Genomic DNA, 15,895 nt, shown 5'->3' with positions numbered 1-15,895 from the left:
GACACACCAGAAGGACAGAATTTCGACAAGGGAATGTGGGAGGAGGAATTTGTAGGTGGAGGAAACAGCAGTATCAATTTGAGGACCATTGAATTACCTGGTTTGAGTGGAGAGCAGGATTCAGTGTCATGTAACCTTCCCTGTTGATAATATTAAGTGGGGTTCTGGATGATTCTCTGCCTCTGCACACATACTCACCAGATTTCCTAGCCCTCTGCTGAATCAGCTTCATCTCCAAGAATACATCCATGGACATACCACAGAGTCAGCCCTGTACCCAGCCTTTCCCCCACCGTCTGTCCCCATCCCTCTGCCCATCTGTGAGACTCCACCCCAAGTTGGAGACAGGAGTAAAGGAACAATTGTTGTTGTTGCATTAGCAAAAAATCTCCAGGGAGCACGAAAGTGGTCAAGTGTTCTGGAGCCTCTGATTCCCAGTGAGAAAACAAATCTGAACACGGCATTCCTCTGCTTGGAACCCTTCAGTAGGTTTCCCCAGCTCTTGGGCTAAAGATCAAAATCCATAACAGGGCACACCAAGCCTGACTTGTGTCACCCTCTCCAGCCCCACGCTTCCCACATCCCTTTCCCCCCACCAGTCCTCTGCCCAGAATGCTTCTAGAATATTCCTCCTGTTTTTAGCACCACATTGCTGAAAGCGTTCAGTTTTCAGCTCAGACGCCTATTCATCTCTCTACCCAATGCTGGTTCCTTTGTAATATGTTTCTATTGAATCATGGCCTTTCTTTCACATATTTATTTATATGATTAGTTTAAGAATAGCTATGTTCCTTACTAGCCAGAAAGCTCCATGAGCACGGGGTTGCCTTCTTTTCTTGTTCACAGTAGTAGCACTCCATAAATACCTGTTGAATTTAAACTTTTTATTTTATATTGGAGTATAGTTGATTCCTTGTTGCTTCCCTGGTGGCTCAGACGGTAAAGCATCTGCCTGCCATGCGGGAGAACTGGGTTCGATCCCTGGGTTGAGAAGATCCCTTGGAGAAGGAAATGGCAACCCACTCTAGTACTCTTGCCTGGAAAATTCCATGGACTGAGGAGCCTGGTAGGCTACAGTCCGTGGGGTCGCAAAGAGTCGGACATGACTGAGTGACTTCACGTTCATTTGTTCATAGTTGATTAACGATGTTGTGATAGTTTTAGGTATACAGCAAAGTTCTTCAGTTATACACATACATATATCAATTCTCTTCAAATTCTTTTCCCATTTAAGTTGTTATATAATATTGAGCAGAGTTGGCAGTGCTATACAGTAGGTCCTTGTTGATTATCCATTTTAAATGTAGCATATATGTTGAATATTGAATGAATGCACCTGAGGCCCACATTTGGCTTAATATACCTGTTTTATACGTACATATGTAGCCTGACTGTGCAACTTGGAGCTTTTCTCAGAGTCTCAATTTGTTTAGTGAGCCTCCATCCAGCTAAAGGCTGGTACAAAAGCATCTTAGTTTAGTTTATTGCTGGAGTCTTCTGTTAACTCTTATCATAGAAATACAGCCCTAGAAGGACTTTTAGAGGTCACAGAAGCTTGGGAGTGGTCCTCTGCATCATTTACACATGAATGATCCAAGGAAATAGTCTGGCATTTGAGCCCATGTCTGTAAGTTTCAATCCAATATACTTTTCAGTGGTTGAACTTGGTGTGTGTGTATATGTTTGTGTGTGTATCTTCCTATTTTCCCGTCTACCTTCTACCTGCCCTTCTAAATTCAATTCAAATGTACTTGTTTTATGAAACCTGGTCTGATTCCTTCAACTGGATGTTTTCCTTTCCTTCTCTGATCATGTGTGTGTGTGTGTGTGTGAGAGAGAGAGAGAGAGAGAGAGAGAGGGAGTGCCGAGAACCTATCCATTATATCAGTTTTTTTATGCATGCCTATTTTCTCTGAGCTCCTTAAGGGGAGAATCAATGCCTAATGCATTTTATTTTCCCAGTTCCCAGTGTAGTACCTTGTAATGGCAAATGGATTTTATCTTGTGTATCAACTACAACTCTGAGCAATTTGTAGTAGCTGCTTGGAATGCTCCAGCGAGAGGGAATTTAAGGCTATGTCTAGATTCAGTGGAAAAAAATTCTGTAATCAATAAATGCAGTATACAAGGGTATGAAAGGGGGCCATAGTGGTACATATACTCCATGGGGGGCCAATAATAAAAGAGCTTTGAAGGAATGCATAGACAAATAAACAAACCTTCGTTTTCCAAATGTCCTATGTAACTACTTTCTCTTGAGCATCCAAGAGAACAGTAATGTCACCCTTCTCAACAGAAGTCTTCAAACTAATCAGAGGAAGTGATGTTCATAAACACATTTCTGAACAAAAAAATTACAATCATCAATGTTATCAAGAGTCACCCACAGATAGTGTTGGGGCCCATGTATCTCAAAGTGAGGGCTTAGGTAAAGACGGAGAAACTGAGCAATGCAGACATCCGCCATGTAACTGAGTGTATACACAAGAGATAAAGTCCAAGCTCTCCACCTCGCCAAACAAACAAAACAACAACTCTCTACCTTGATTGCAAAACAGTTGTATATGGTAGTGGTAGAGATGAGGGGAGGAGAAATATTGTGACTTTACTTACTCAAAAATGTTCCTCTCGTGACACTCCAAAAATCTGCTCCTCCCTTAAATGGCTACCCCTGTTCCACCTCCCCCGATACTCATTCCTTATCCACAGCCACCCGCCTCTGCCTTGGAAGTCTTAGCACTTAATCCTGAATCGTAAGTTTCACTTCTTTTTGGTACTTCTTGTGTTGGGCCTTTTTCCTGCCGTTTCAGTTTTTTATGTCCTCTATCTTACAAGGGTGAAAGGTCACTGAGTTTTGGAGTCTGCAAAGCTGGCTTCACATATTAGCTTAGACTCTTATTCACTGTGTAATACGGAGAAGGCACAATCATTTTCACTGTCAGTAGCATTATCTATAAAATGGAAAGATGACATGTATGAAGTCTCTGTTACATGATGGGTCTTCAAAATAACCTTTGTTTACTGTCCCACCGGTCCTCCATTTTATAAATTACTACATGAAAGCCAGTTTTTTGCTTTTGGGCTATATCTTACAGCTTACGAGATCTTAGTTCTGTGACTGGAGATTGAACCAGAGCCTCCTACAGTGGAAGCATGGAGTCTTGACCACCGGACTACCAAGGAATTCCCTAGACCAATCTTTTGACAGCAAGAGTTACATATCTTTTGTGTCCTCTACTGTTTATTGCAGAGTGAGGAATAGCTATTATTAAAATAAAATAATACAATGGCAGATGCTGAAGGATATGAATCAGGTGTAAGCACATTGGCCTGCTTACAGTCCCAGGCAAGTAACATGATTTTGTTATACTGGTCACATGTCTAATAAGGAGCAGGCAGGACTTTGGTAAACTTGAGAGATTATTTCTTATACTTAAATCAGGCAGCATTTCTCAGCTAAAGACCATAGTGCTGAGCAGGAATGTGGGTCCAGAGTTGTCTGATGCCCCAGGTTTTTTTCAGAGAAGCCAGAAATGTGGATTTTTATGCCAAAGTTGGAAAAGAATTGTGCAAGTCAAGCAAAACAAGTCCCTGGACTGTTAGTTTGCAGCTCTGAAAATGATGAGGGATGCTTCGGCAAGAACTAAGAAGGCATGTGTCTGCTGCCAGTGCCTAACGTCTTGTTAGAATGCCCTCGGGCTTCCTAAGTAGGTCCACATCAGAGGGAACTGCCCTGCAAATAGGCACACTGACCTCAACCTGATTGTCATGTAGTCTTCCAGCATCTATGCTGTGTGATTCTTTGATTTTTGGAAACATTTGTTCATGTGTTAGTCCTGTGCCAGGTGTTCTCAGCCACACCAAGCAATACCTATACATGGTCTTTCTGAATAACAATTCACATTCTGGTGGTAGAGTTGACCTATAAACACACAACACCGGGAACATTGCAGGACAAATCAACTGGGACTTAAAAACTCAGTGCTTCCAGGAGCAAAGCAGGTGAAGACAAGGAGAGTAGTAGGTTGTTTAAGAAAGAAGCCATCCAGGTGGGATACTCCCATCCTAGTCAAGTGGGGTTACATAGACCCAGGGTCCAGTGTGGCCAAATGGTTTAAAATTTCAAAGAGAGCTAAGATGCCCACTTTTTGATGTGCAGTTCCATGCTTCTTAAACACTTTGCTGACGGGGGCTTATGGATGGCCATTGGATGACTCCTTCTGCAGAGTTTGATAACTGGCCAATGAGAGGCCAGCATGGAGTACCACAGGAGGTCAGAGCAGGTGAAGAACTAGGTCAAGAGTTCTCCTTGGCATATGCTGTTCCTCTTGCCTGAGACACACTTGTCTCACCTCTTTCTGCTCCCCACCCTTGACCTCCTGGAATGTTTCTGCTTATCATTGAAACTCAGATGAACCACCAGCCTCTGAGAGACTAACCCCACTTCTCAAAGCATCTCCTGATCCTCCATGTAAGTGGATGCTGTAACATTTGAGTGAGTGAGTGAGTGAAAGTTGCTCAGTCATGTCCAACTCTTTGTGACCCCCATGGACTATACAGCCCATGGAATTCTCTAGGCCAGAATACTCAAGTGGTTATCCTTTCCCTTCTTCAGGGGTTCTTCCCAACCCAGGGATCGAACCCAGGTCTCCTGCATTGTAGGAAGATTCTTTACAGCTGAACCACAACGAAGCCCATGAATACTGGAGTGGATGGCCTATCCCTTCTCCAGGGGTTCTTCCTGACCCAGGAATCAAACCGGGGTCTCCTGCATTGCAGGTGGATTTCTACCACCTGAGCTATAACATTTGCATTACATTTTAATTTTCTCTTTACGGCACAGTTGGTTTCACTGGGAATAAAGTCCTGCCAGGCAAGGAACATGTCTTAATTTTGTCTGCATTTCTAGTACTTAACACTATGCCTGGGCTTGGTTAAGGGCTCAAAAAATGCTTGCTAATGGCATGCAAGACTTTTAAAAGAATTTCTCCAAGTGTGATTGCCATACTGACTGCTACCATATCTCCCCAGGGCTATCTCTTGAATATTCTGATTCAGAAAGTCTAGATTCTGCCCCTGAGTCTTGCTTAAAACAAGCTCCCTGGGTGAATTTTTTGTGCACAGGATCTCTCAGCTAATCTGTAACTGCCTCCTCCCGACAGGGAAAGAGACTGTGTCTTCTTTGTTGGTCATGGTGTTCCTAGCACCTGACACAGAGCTGAGCATACACTGGAAATTCAGTGTATTTGCTGAACAAATAAATGGATGGATAAATGAAAAGTAAGAATTAAATTGCAACAGTGCTCAGAACTCCCTTGGTGGTCCAGTGGCTAAGACTTTGTGCTCCCAGTGCAGGGGGCCTGGGTTCGATCCCTGGTCAGGGAACTGGATCCCACATTCAGCACTGAGGAGTTGAATACCCCAACTAAAGATCCTGCATGCTGTGACTAAGACCTGGTGCAGCCAAATAAATACATAAATATTAAAAATCATTACAACAATGCTCCTCCAAAATCTAATGGACACCCCAGCTAGTATTTCAGATATAAAGACACACAATATAGGCTGAATAGCTGGTCCATAACTACCATCTCTATGGACAGACTCCTCAACTCCTGCCCTTGTGAGATGGGAAGAGTACTCGGTGCGTGCGTGCATGCTAAGTTGCTTCAGTTGTGTTCAACTCTTTGTGACCCTGTGGATTGTGGCCCACCAGGTACCACCTGGGCGGCCCAACAGAGTACTCAGACCAGATCAGATCAGATCAGTTGCTCAGTCGTGTCCGACTCTTTGCAACCCCATGAATCGCAGCACGCCAGGCCTCCCTGTCCATCACCAACTCCCGGAGTTCACTCAGACTCAGAGGAGATCCTAAAGCATTTGGGTTGCCAATTCAGTGACTTTACCCCTTAATGATGGCAGAAAAGGAGAGCAGGAAAGATGGGATGCCACAAAGATGTAGAACTCTCTTCTTGGCCGGAGATATTAGCAATAGTTCTCCTGCATCCCTTTCTCTAAGCACCATTCTGCCTTTTTAAGCAGTCTCCTGTTGCTAATACATCTAGCAGCAATAGTTCCTGTTACACTTCTTCTCCTTTCCCTTCTCCACCCTCTGGTGGAGGGATCATGAATAGCAAAATGTATAGGAAAACAATCAAATGACCAGAAAAATGGTGAAAAATAAAGATTTGGTTATTTTCTGGAGGTAAGACTGGGATAGTTAATTTAAGGTTAACTACTAGTCCAGCTATCAAAAAGCACATGAAATTAAATCCGAATATCATGTTTTTTTCTGTTTTCAATAAATTATTAGTTAAGGCATTGTACCTAAAACCTCTCTACTCCTTTCAATATTTTTCACTCAATCCAAATTGGGATAGAAGTCAGTTTCCCCAGACTAGTGAACCACAGTGAGCACAGCCCCAGAGGGTTTCCTAATCTCATGTGATAATTAACAGAGAATCTTCCAGGCAGGCTGGGAATTACAATGTCACCATGACCACCCCAGTTGCCTAGTACTCTCTCAGTTCCCGGAACTAAAGAGAAGAAACTAACGGTTTAAGAACAAAATAGCATTACTGTTTCTCAGGCAATCCCCTGAGCAGTGTCCCCACTGAACTGCAAACCACCGAGAACAAAAACCTTTTATCATCTGTTTTTCCAATAACCGTATCAGTTCATAACATTTAAAGAATGATTAAATTCATAGAAACCTATGCTCTGGTATATGGCAGGAATCAAGATGAAGAACCCAGATCTACTCGATTCAAGTTCACTAACCACAGTGGATAACACCCTGATCACATTTCAATCCTCTCAGTAAATGGACAGCAACCCTATTAGAGATCAAGTCTTAGGTAGTTAAGATAACAGTATAGAAGCATCACTTTTTGCCTTAGAACATTCCTCCAATTTTTATCTTGTATTGTCTTGTCCTGTCGGTCAACATCTTGACAACAGAATAACAGTTAACATCTCTTTCCACCAAGCTCTGCTGGAGACAGGTCTCAGCAGTGTGAGTGAATGCACATGCCAGCCATTGATTCTTGCAAATTCCCTAAGCCTGTAGTCTTTCTAGAGCAATGGACCCCTTTGAGAGAATGACAAAAGCTACGGAGCCTCTGTCCAGGGAATAAATAAGCATAGGCACATACATGCAAAAGGTTATGCATAATCTCTGGTGGTTCTTAGATACCTTGATGACCACACCTAAATCTTCCCCTTAAAAATTCTCCTTTAATCCATAGTGAAAGAAATGAGAGGTTGTCTAATAATCAAATACCTACGCAATATTATTTTCACTTTCCAGGGAGATGGTTTCATAGAACTACAATTCACCAATTAAACTTCAGCTCTTTTTCAAGGATAATGAGTAACACAGTTGACAAGATTTTTAACTTCAACATTACCAAAATGTAGAATTGCTGTTTTATTTGTTCAGCAGGTCACTCCTATGCAAAACCGTAGCTACAATCTGAAGCTTTTTAAAGTTTCCTCCTTAGGGGCTTTATCAGGTCACTGCTTGTAAAGACTCTGAATGCTCCCTTTTGTTTCTTGGGTAATCTCAGTAAAATTGATCTAGTTACCATGGGATCTGTGTATCTTTCACAGTGCCCAGGAACAAGGACCTTGGGCTCACAAGACCACCATTTACTTTTCAGGTGACCCTGGAAAAGTTGTATAACCTGTTGCAGCCTTACTTTCAGCTTCTCTAAAAGGAACATATTAATAATATAGAGCACTGTAGGGATCCTGTGAAGATTGAATAAAATAACTTGAATAAACCAACACATGAAAAGTGATTAGTGCATTACTGGGCCATAGTAGATGCTCAATAAATGTAATGAATGTTATTATAATTGTCCATAAAATAATTGTTGGCACACAGTAAGTCCTCAGTAAATGGAATCTGAAATAATAATTTTTTTGATTGAAGTATTGTTGCTTTACAATGTTTCAGGTGTACAGCAAAGTGATTCATATACACACACACACACACACACACACACACATATATATATACTTCATGTGTACGTGTGCTCAATCATTTAGTCAGGTCTGACTCTTTGCGACCCCATGGACTGTAGCCCACCAGGCTCCTCTGTCCATGAGATTTTCCCAGCGTCTCCTGTGTCTCCTGCATTAGCAGGCAGCTTCTTTACCACTGAGCCACCAGGGAGGCTATATATATATATACTTTTCCAAATTCTTTACCATTATATGTTAATACGAGATGCTGAATATAGTTCCCTGGCTATACGGTAGATCCTGGTTGCTTATCCATTTTATATATGGTCGTGTGTATCTGTTAATCCCAAACTCCTAATTTATCACCCTCCCCCCACTTTCCCCTTTGGTAACCGTAAGTTTGTTTTCTATGTCTGTAGATCTATTTCTGTTTTCTAAATAAGTTTATTTATATGATTTATTTAGATTCCACATACAGGAGATATCATATGATTGTCTTTCTCTGACTTCACTTAATATGATAATCTCTAGGTCCTTCCATATTGCTGCAAATGGCATTCTTTCATTCTTCTTTATGGCTGGGTAATTAGAGTAATTATAATAATAATTCCAGTTGTTGGATTAATAATTTAAATTCTTGGAATTTGCATATACATTATCTTTTGAGTGTTCTTAGGAATAGGGAGAATGCTGAATTCTCTGTTTGAGCCTTCAAGGCATGTTCAGTTCAAATCGCTGAGAGCTTGTCAAGAGGGGAACCGTGGCAAAGAGACGGAGGGAATATGGTACCTGCCTTCTGCCATCCACAGCTCAGCACAAGCTACTGAGGCCACAGTGGCACCCAGAGCCTACAGTGCCAATTTAATCCAGTTTCGAGTTGTTCTTGCCCATTCAGTTTATACTTCTATGCCATCAATTCCCATGTGAGCTTAATCCCTAGAGGGAAAATGTTGCTACTGATTAAATTTTGTGCTTTCACCTGTCTTAAAATGGCAGTCATGCCACCATACAGGTTTCCTTTTCACCCAGTAGTCAAGAAAAACTCAGAACGGTGTTTGTTGCCCGCATTTTATAATGCATTCAGTTCAGATGGCTGAAATTCATCTCTCCTTTCTCCTTCTTGGGCTTCCCTGGTGGCTTAGAGGGTAAAGCATCTGCTTGCAATGCAGGAGATCTGGGTTCAATGCCAGGGTGGGGAAGATGCCCTGGAGAAGGAAATGGCAACCCACTCCAGTATTCTTGCCTGGAGATCCCACGGACGGAGGAGCCTGGTGGGCTACAGTCCACGGAGTCACCAAGAGTCAGACAGGACTGAACGACTTCACTGTCACTTTCTCCTTCTTGAGGTCACCTCTGTTCTTTTTTGTGCTCAAATGCCATCCCCAAAACTATGTAAGCCATCAGTCACTTCAGAACACTTAGGAAATAATGTAGGCTTCAAATTTTTAAATAATTATTGGTCCTTTCTAAAAATGGGAAACTAAACAGACACCTCAGGTATCCTTTCTTATCTAACAGCATTTTCTTTTAACTGTGCACAGGAAGGACATAAGTATTGTAAACCACATTCTCCAAGTCAGAATTTTTCATTCTACGCCTCTCAGAAGTTTCCTATATATGAAACTCTCAAGTGAACCAGAAAACCTCTGCGAGTTTAGGGGAGATGCAGTCAACCCCAGTACCCATCAGGCTGGCATTCAAAGTTAGCTGACAGCAAGAACGCAAACCCATCCCATGAAGCACTGCAGGATCTCAAATATCAATGAACAGAATCACTCAAAAGGCCCTGGACAGTTTTCTTGGAGTGCTTTCTCTTAAGACAAGGGATGACAACTCATCGTTTTTGCGGCACCACCTGCTATGTACAGGCCCTCCCTTTAATGGTCGATCGCAGAAAGAATTCTCAGAAAAAGAAGCATTTACTTACATCTGTAGGTCATCTCAAAGCTGTCGCTGATGTTCACAATATCAATCTGGGGGAGCAACTTTGGGGGCTCTGTGAGTTGTGACAAAGCAAATCTAAAAGCAGCATGTTCCTGTGACTGCTGGTTTGGAAATAATCCCCCTGCAAAGAAAGAAAATGCAACATGGTATCTGGGCTAGAGATAAGTTTGATTCCTCAACAGCCCACCCCAGATGGGCCCATTTCTTCTCCCCAGGTCAGAGTCACTAGTTGTTGCCTGATTCTGGGGATCCGAATTCACATGGACTCAACTGGACCCTGGGGCTTCAACTTCTACAGGTGAGCTTTTATTGATAAAGCCTCTAATTATCTGTCATTCTGCCCAAAGATTTGATTGTTCACCCCTCAACTCAGTTCAGGTCAGAGAAAACAGAATTGTGGAGTTTCTCTTCTCCCTCTCTCTCAAGCAAAACACTTAGGCAGCCTGTGCTCTCGTATGCATGTAAACCCTAGCCGTGTCTAATTTTTCCTGTATCAGAACCAATTCTCATTAGAGAGCCATACAGGAAGTAGTATTAATGTGTGTTGCAGAGTGAACTCTAGCCCTGGGATCCTGTGAGCTTCTCTAGCACTATGACCCTTTCTTTGGCTTTGACCCTTGTAGTCTTTGACCTGGCAAGACCTGTCTGCCAGTCCTCTACAGTTTATTCATTTCCTCTAAAAAACTCTTGATTATCTGCACATCTTGATTATCTTGATTATTTGCCGGTTCTCTCATCACTCATGATCCCAGGAGTGACTTGTTACATAAGGGGTTGCTATTGTGTGTATTTGCATGGTAACACCTTGGACTTGGAAAATGTGGGGTCTTAGGAATGTCCAGAAGATGCTAGCATTCTATTCTAGCAAAAAAGCAGAACCAGAGGTGCCTGGTGGGGCTCCTGTTCCAAGCAACCTGAGTACACACCTTACCTTCGTATTTACTGTCAACATGTAAATAAATTAAAATGCGTTTCTATGAACTGAAATCAGCAGTTTCCAGAGACTGAAGTATAGTGAGTGTTTACATAGAAGTTAATCTGAGATTCCTCAGAAATCTCAATCCCAATATGATGCATTTCTAACTTCCTATACAGTAGATGTGTGTTTGTTTTTAACAATCAGTGAATAAATTGTAAGGCTTTTGTTACAGATAGTGCAAGTAGAATGAAGTAACGTCTGATGACAGTGATATTTTCAGTGTGTGTTCCATAACTTAACATTTCAACCTTTTATGTGAAAATAAAAACAATGGTTCAATCATTTGAAATCAAATTGGGGCTAAATACGATGAAAAATCTGCAGAGATACATAAATAAACATACCATAGATATGTACACAAAACATCTCGTGCATTTATACATCCATGGCAATATACACAGATGCACTTGGAGAAAGCAAGTCCACATATCTGAAGACAAGTATTTCCAATCAGCAAAGTATGGGTAAGACATAAGTACCAGCATAAAGAATGCCACTCGTAAGAGCAAATGATTTACCCATGGTCATATGTCTCCATTTTAAAGAGTAAAAACAAAAAACTCCTTCTTAATTCTGATGCTCCACCCCCACCCCAAGATGACCACACCCCAAACACTTCCCAGTCTCCCTCCTCCCCTGCAATGAATGAAGGAGAGTGAGTGGGGGTGGGGAGGTAGGTGGCTATAGGCTGGGCTGCAAGAGAAGTGTCTCCGGAGGCAGGAAGTTTTGTTTTGCGTCTAAGGCACTAATACACATACACAGACACACTTCAGGATATAGCTTAACAGGTGTCAGGAAACAAAGCAAGTTGCTCCGCGGCTATTCCTGCTACCCTCAGAGCCAGCCCACTGGAGAGGCCAAAAGAGTACAGTAGCACATGTGTGCCCAACAAAAGACCACCTTCAACACGTTGCCCCACAAACACACATGCTTACAAGGAACACAAACTCCTAGGAATGGGAACTTTCTCTACTGGAGCCCTGCCTCTATCTGGAGAGAGTAAACAACCCAGACCCAGCAAGATGCCTCCAAGCAAAGCAGTTTGCTGGATTCCGGGACACAAACAGCCCTGAGATGCTGGTCATACTGAATTCCCAAGCCCTTGTGGACGCGCGTCATTATTGGTGTTACTGCTCCTGTTTATTTGGCTTTCACCCGTTATTACTGGGAGAAGCAGTATCTATCCGCTGTCCCATAAATTCAGGGAGGGTGGGGGTCCTCTTTGAGAAGCATGACAACCAGGAAAGGGAAATGGGGAACAAAAAAAGCATGCGGCATCATGTTGAAACCTGCCTCCAAGTTGCGAGGCTGGAGCTCAGTGATGGGGAGAGCTAGGAGGAGGGGAGAGGGACATGTGGATGTGTGTTTGTGTGTGTGTGTGTGTGTGTGTGTGTGTGTGTGTATAAAAGGCAGACCGTCTCATGGACAGAAAATCTAAGAGGAGTGGGCGATTGAAGGAGTAGGGGGAGAAAAACAGGCTAGGAAGTTCCAGAATTGGAGGAGCGGGAACCCCCAACCCAGCATGGCAGACAGCAGACAGAGGCAGCTAGGAGAGTCCAGAGTGGGAGAGAGAGCCCCCTTCACCTGGGGTAGGGGGTGGCTTTTTAGGATTATTTTAGTGAATGCAATGAACCCAGCATCCTTCATTCCTTCTTTTAGAGGGTCTCTTTCCCCTCCCCCAGAGGAGAAATCACTGCCTCTCTCAAATATAAATGTGTATATTTAATACATAATCATACACATAAATACACACACCACACATATTTATATAAATAAATGAAATCAGGCATCATCTACCAAGCCATGGAGTTAACTCTTTAAACACCTACCACCTCTTTCCTTGTTAGAGCCTGATTTTTTTTTTTCTCCAAAGCAGTGGTTCCTCCATTTCACATGCTCATGCCTAGAGTGTGAGTGGTGTGTGAGGACCTGCGTGTGTTTATGTGTCTGTGTGTGTGTGTGTGAGAGAGAGAGAGACAGAGCACAGTTTCCTTCTCTGCCCCATATCCCATCCAGAGAAGCCCCCTCCCCACACCATCGCCCAAGCCTTCACATCGCTGCTGGACAGCTTGGGGTAGATGGCCAGCACAACAGCCCATAGTGGGGGTGGGGGAGGACACAAACCCCCTCCCCCTCAAAAAACTAGCCAGACCTATGAAGTCCCACCCCAGGCTGCCCCTTTCACTCACCGATCTGGATATTGTTGGGGAAATTGGCACCTACTACCGCGCCTAGGAAACCGGTGCAGAAGAAGGCAAAAATGTGCTGCATATTCCTTTTTGCATTGGCGAAAAAGAAGCCCAGGTCCAATCATAGATTTGGTGTTCCCCCCTTCCCTTTCTTCCTTTCTCTCTTCTGCCGATTCTTTTCCTCCTGCCGTTCCTTCCTTCCTCGCTTGCTTCCTGCCTGCCTTCTGCGAGGTTTGTCTGTTTCCCTTGGAATCCGAGCGCTTAAACTGCAGCGTTAACACCAACTGACAGCCAGATTAACTGAGCACGGAAAAGAGAAGCCTGTCCTCCTGCGAGCTGAGCGCCGCTCCCCCTCTGCTCTGCTCTGCTCTCCTCTCCTCGCCGCCTGCCTCTCGCTCCCTCCCTTGCTCCCTCGCTCTCCCCCTCACTCTCACACAGGCAGCCAGCTCTATGCTAATACCCACCAGCAAGCCAGCTCCCTGGATCCGCAGCTGACCTCCTCTCCCCATGGCCCCCTGCCTCCCCATCCTCACCTTAGCCTCCTGGTTGGGTGTGCTGATGGGTGGGTGGGCGGGTGAGGGGGTGTGATACCTGGAGCTTGCTCCCGAAAGGGACAGCCCTACCATTCCCCTTCACCCTCCCCCGCCTTCCTCAGCTCTCTCTGCACCCCGACCCCAGCCCCCCAGCCAGCAGAAGCAACTGGGAATGTGGGTTCAGCTGTAAGTCAGTAGGTGGCAGGGGGTCCCCACAGTAGTCCTGCATCCACCCGATGCTTGCTGCTTGATCTAGGTCACTTTTCTAGGAGTGCGAGAGCTGTGCTGGATATATCTCTTGCACTCCACTGGCCCAATTATTCCTACAACTAATTCCTGAGGGGAAGACCCTAGAAAGCCCTGCTAGGAACTTTAAAGGAAAGAGGCTTCCCCACCCCCACCCCCCCCACGCTGGGAGGAATGCTAGAAAGGCAGACAAGAGGGTCTGGAATGATTGGCAATCACATGTCTTGACTTGGACACTCGGTGGTCCCTGCTGCCTTTACAAGTGGAATTGGTGGTCTCTTCAATCCTCTGCATTTTAAATGAGCCCCCTTCCCCCTTCCTCTGCATTCCACAGGAGTCTACAGCATCCTAATCTTGTGGGTGTACAATAAAGGCTAAGGATACTTACACAGAGCAATTACATGAGTCATTTTGCAGGGATTCTAGTGAGAGGAGCCAGGCTTCTTTCAATGATCTCTGGATGTTGGTCATTACTAGAGTAAACTGGAACTCCCTAGACCCTGCTGGACAGGGGCTTCTGCTGAAACAGTCCCTAAAGAAGACAGCTGTGTTCAGGGCCATCCTGTGGGTTGCATAGCAGTCGTCTGAGCAGTCACAGAGCACTTTACAGTTTCTGAAGCAACTTCACAGGGTTACCTCACTCTCTTCTTACACCGGCCCTGGGAAGTGTCCATGAAAAAACAAACAAACAAGCCTCCAGGGATTAAATCATAAAGACATAGATTTGTTAAGATGGAATCTGAACCTTCAGCACCAGCATACACTTTGACCTATGAACTTGAATGTTCTGGGCAATTTGCCCACTGTCCTGGTCAGAACCCCCACCCAACAGTTGAAAATCCATGAAAAGGAAACCACATTTTTTCCTCGGTTAGAACAGGAGAGAATAATAGGCTTTGAACTTGGTTTTGCTTTGCCACTTGACTAGGCCATTTTATCAAAAAACTCCTCTCTTCCCTCACCAACATTACATAATCACATACACACACAGGACAGCTACAAGGGCTGGGATTTGCGAGAAATATTGGACTGTTCCATGGAGCCCCTAAACTAGGAACCACTTAGAGGTTGAATGCCTTATGATTTCCTCTGCACTTTCACATATATTAATTAGCTCAAGTGATTTTATAGCTAATGTTTATTCTTTCCCATGGGCCAGGTACCATACTGGGCTTCCCCGGTGGGTCAGTGGTAAAGAGCCCACCTACCATGCAGGAGACATAAGAGATGTGGGTTTGATCCCTGAGTCAGGAAGATCCCCCAGAGGAGGACACATGGCAACCCACTCCAGTATTCTTGCCTGGAGAATCCCATGGACAGAGGAGCCTGGAATGCTACAGTCTGTGGGGTCACAAGAGTCAGACACAACTTAACAACTAAACAACAGCAAGGTACCCTACTAAGCAGTGTGGCATCATTACTTGTGCAGCAATGCCTGTGGTAGGTAATCAAATCCCCATTTTATAGGTAAAGAAACGAAGGCCTAATCATTTACCCCTGTTTCACTGTTAACAGGGAAAAGATGGGGATTTGAACACAAGGAACACTACCATCAGGCCCAAGCTGTTAACCCTCAGACTCCAAAAGCAGGAAGAACTGGGAAGGGGCATAGAAGTAGTGTCATTATCAGCTTGGGAAGGTGTGAGAACAGATCAGGAACCCTCTAAGGTTTCTGACAACAGGAAGAGTCTGTGATGCAAGGATTCCATCTTAAAATTTCTCCAATTGCATTTTTTGTCTCTTACTATTTTGAATGGTATCTGGGGATCTTTTAAGTTTTTCTGAGCTTTGTGTCTGGTAATAATAATAATTAGGCTGTCACTGAAAGCTTCACACTTCTGTCACCTTTCAGAGCAAGATCTCAAAGCCCTTTGCAAGGTTTAATTAGCAAAACCTCAACGCCTACCTGTAATGGGTAAGACTTGTTTTGCCTACTCTGGGGCAGAGGGACTTAAAGGAGTCAAAATGATGCATTTTCGATGACCATTATAAATCATATAGTCAAATGGATTTTCCTAAAATACAGCTCTAACTGT

The 15,895-nt window shown here is 43.9% G+C and overlaps 1 protein-coding gene across 6 annotated transcripts in view; it reads right to left on the bottom strand.

The window, feature by feature from the left end:
* GRIA1 (glutamate ionotropic receptor AMPA type subunit 1) overlaps nt 1–14,405 on the bottom strand; it is a 354,858-nt gene extending 340,453 nt beyond the window's left edge. For 4 of the 6 annotated variants that reach the window (XM_086412550.1, XM_086412554.1, XM_086412552.1 and 1 more), the window contains exons 1-2: nt 13,081–13,489; nt 9,896–10,033 (exon numbers count right to left, since the gene is read on the bottom strand). In XM_086412550.1, coding sequence (XP_086268676.1) covers nt 9,896–10,033; nt 13,081–13,162 — 220 coding nt within the window. In that variant the 5' untranslated portion in view covers nt 13,163–13,489. Of the gene's footprint in view, nt 1–9,895; nt 10,034–13,080; nt 13,490–14,247 lie in introns of those variants that run through there. The other 2 variants (XM_086412553.1, XM_086412556.1) reach the window with 2 other exon arrangements.
* Between the last annotated feature and the right edge of the window lie 1,490 nt (nt 14,406–15,895).

The sequence above is a fragment of the Bos grunniens genome, chromosome 7 (genome assembly GCF_055505025.1).
Source record: "Bos grunniens cultivar Pamir isolate PY7600 chromosome 7, Bosgru_T2T1.0, whole genome shotgun sequence".
Taxonomy (NCBI): Eukaryota; Metazoa; Chordata; class Mammalia; order Artiodactyla; family Bovidae; genus Bos; species Bos grunniens.
The sequence above is the reverse complement of the archived record's forward strand: the minus strand, read 5'-3'. Positions and strand labels throughout refer to the sequence as shown.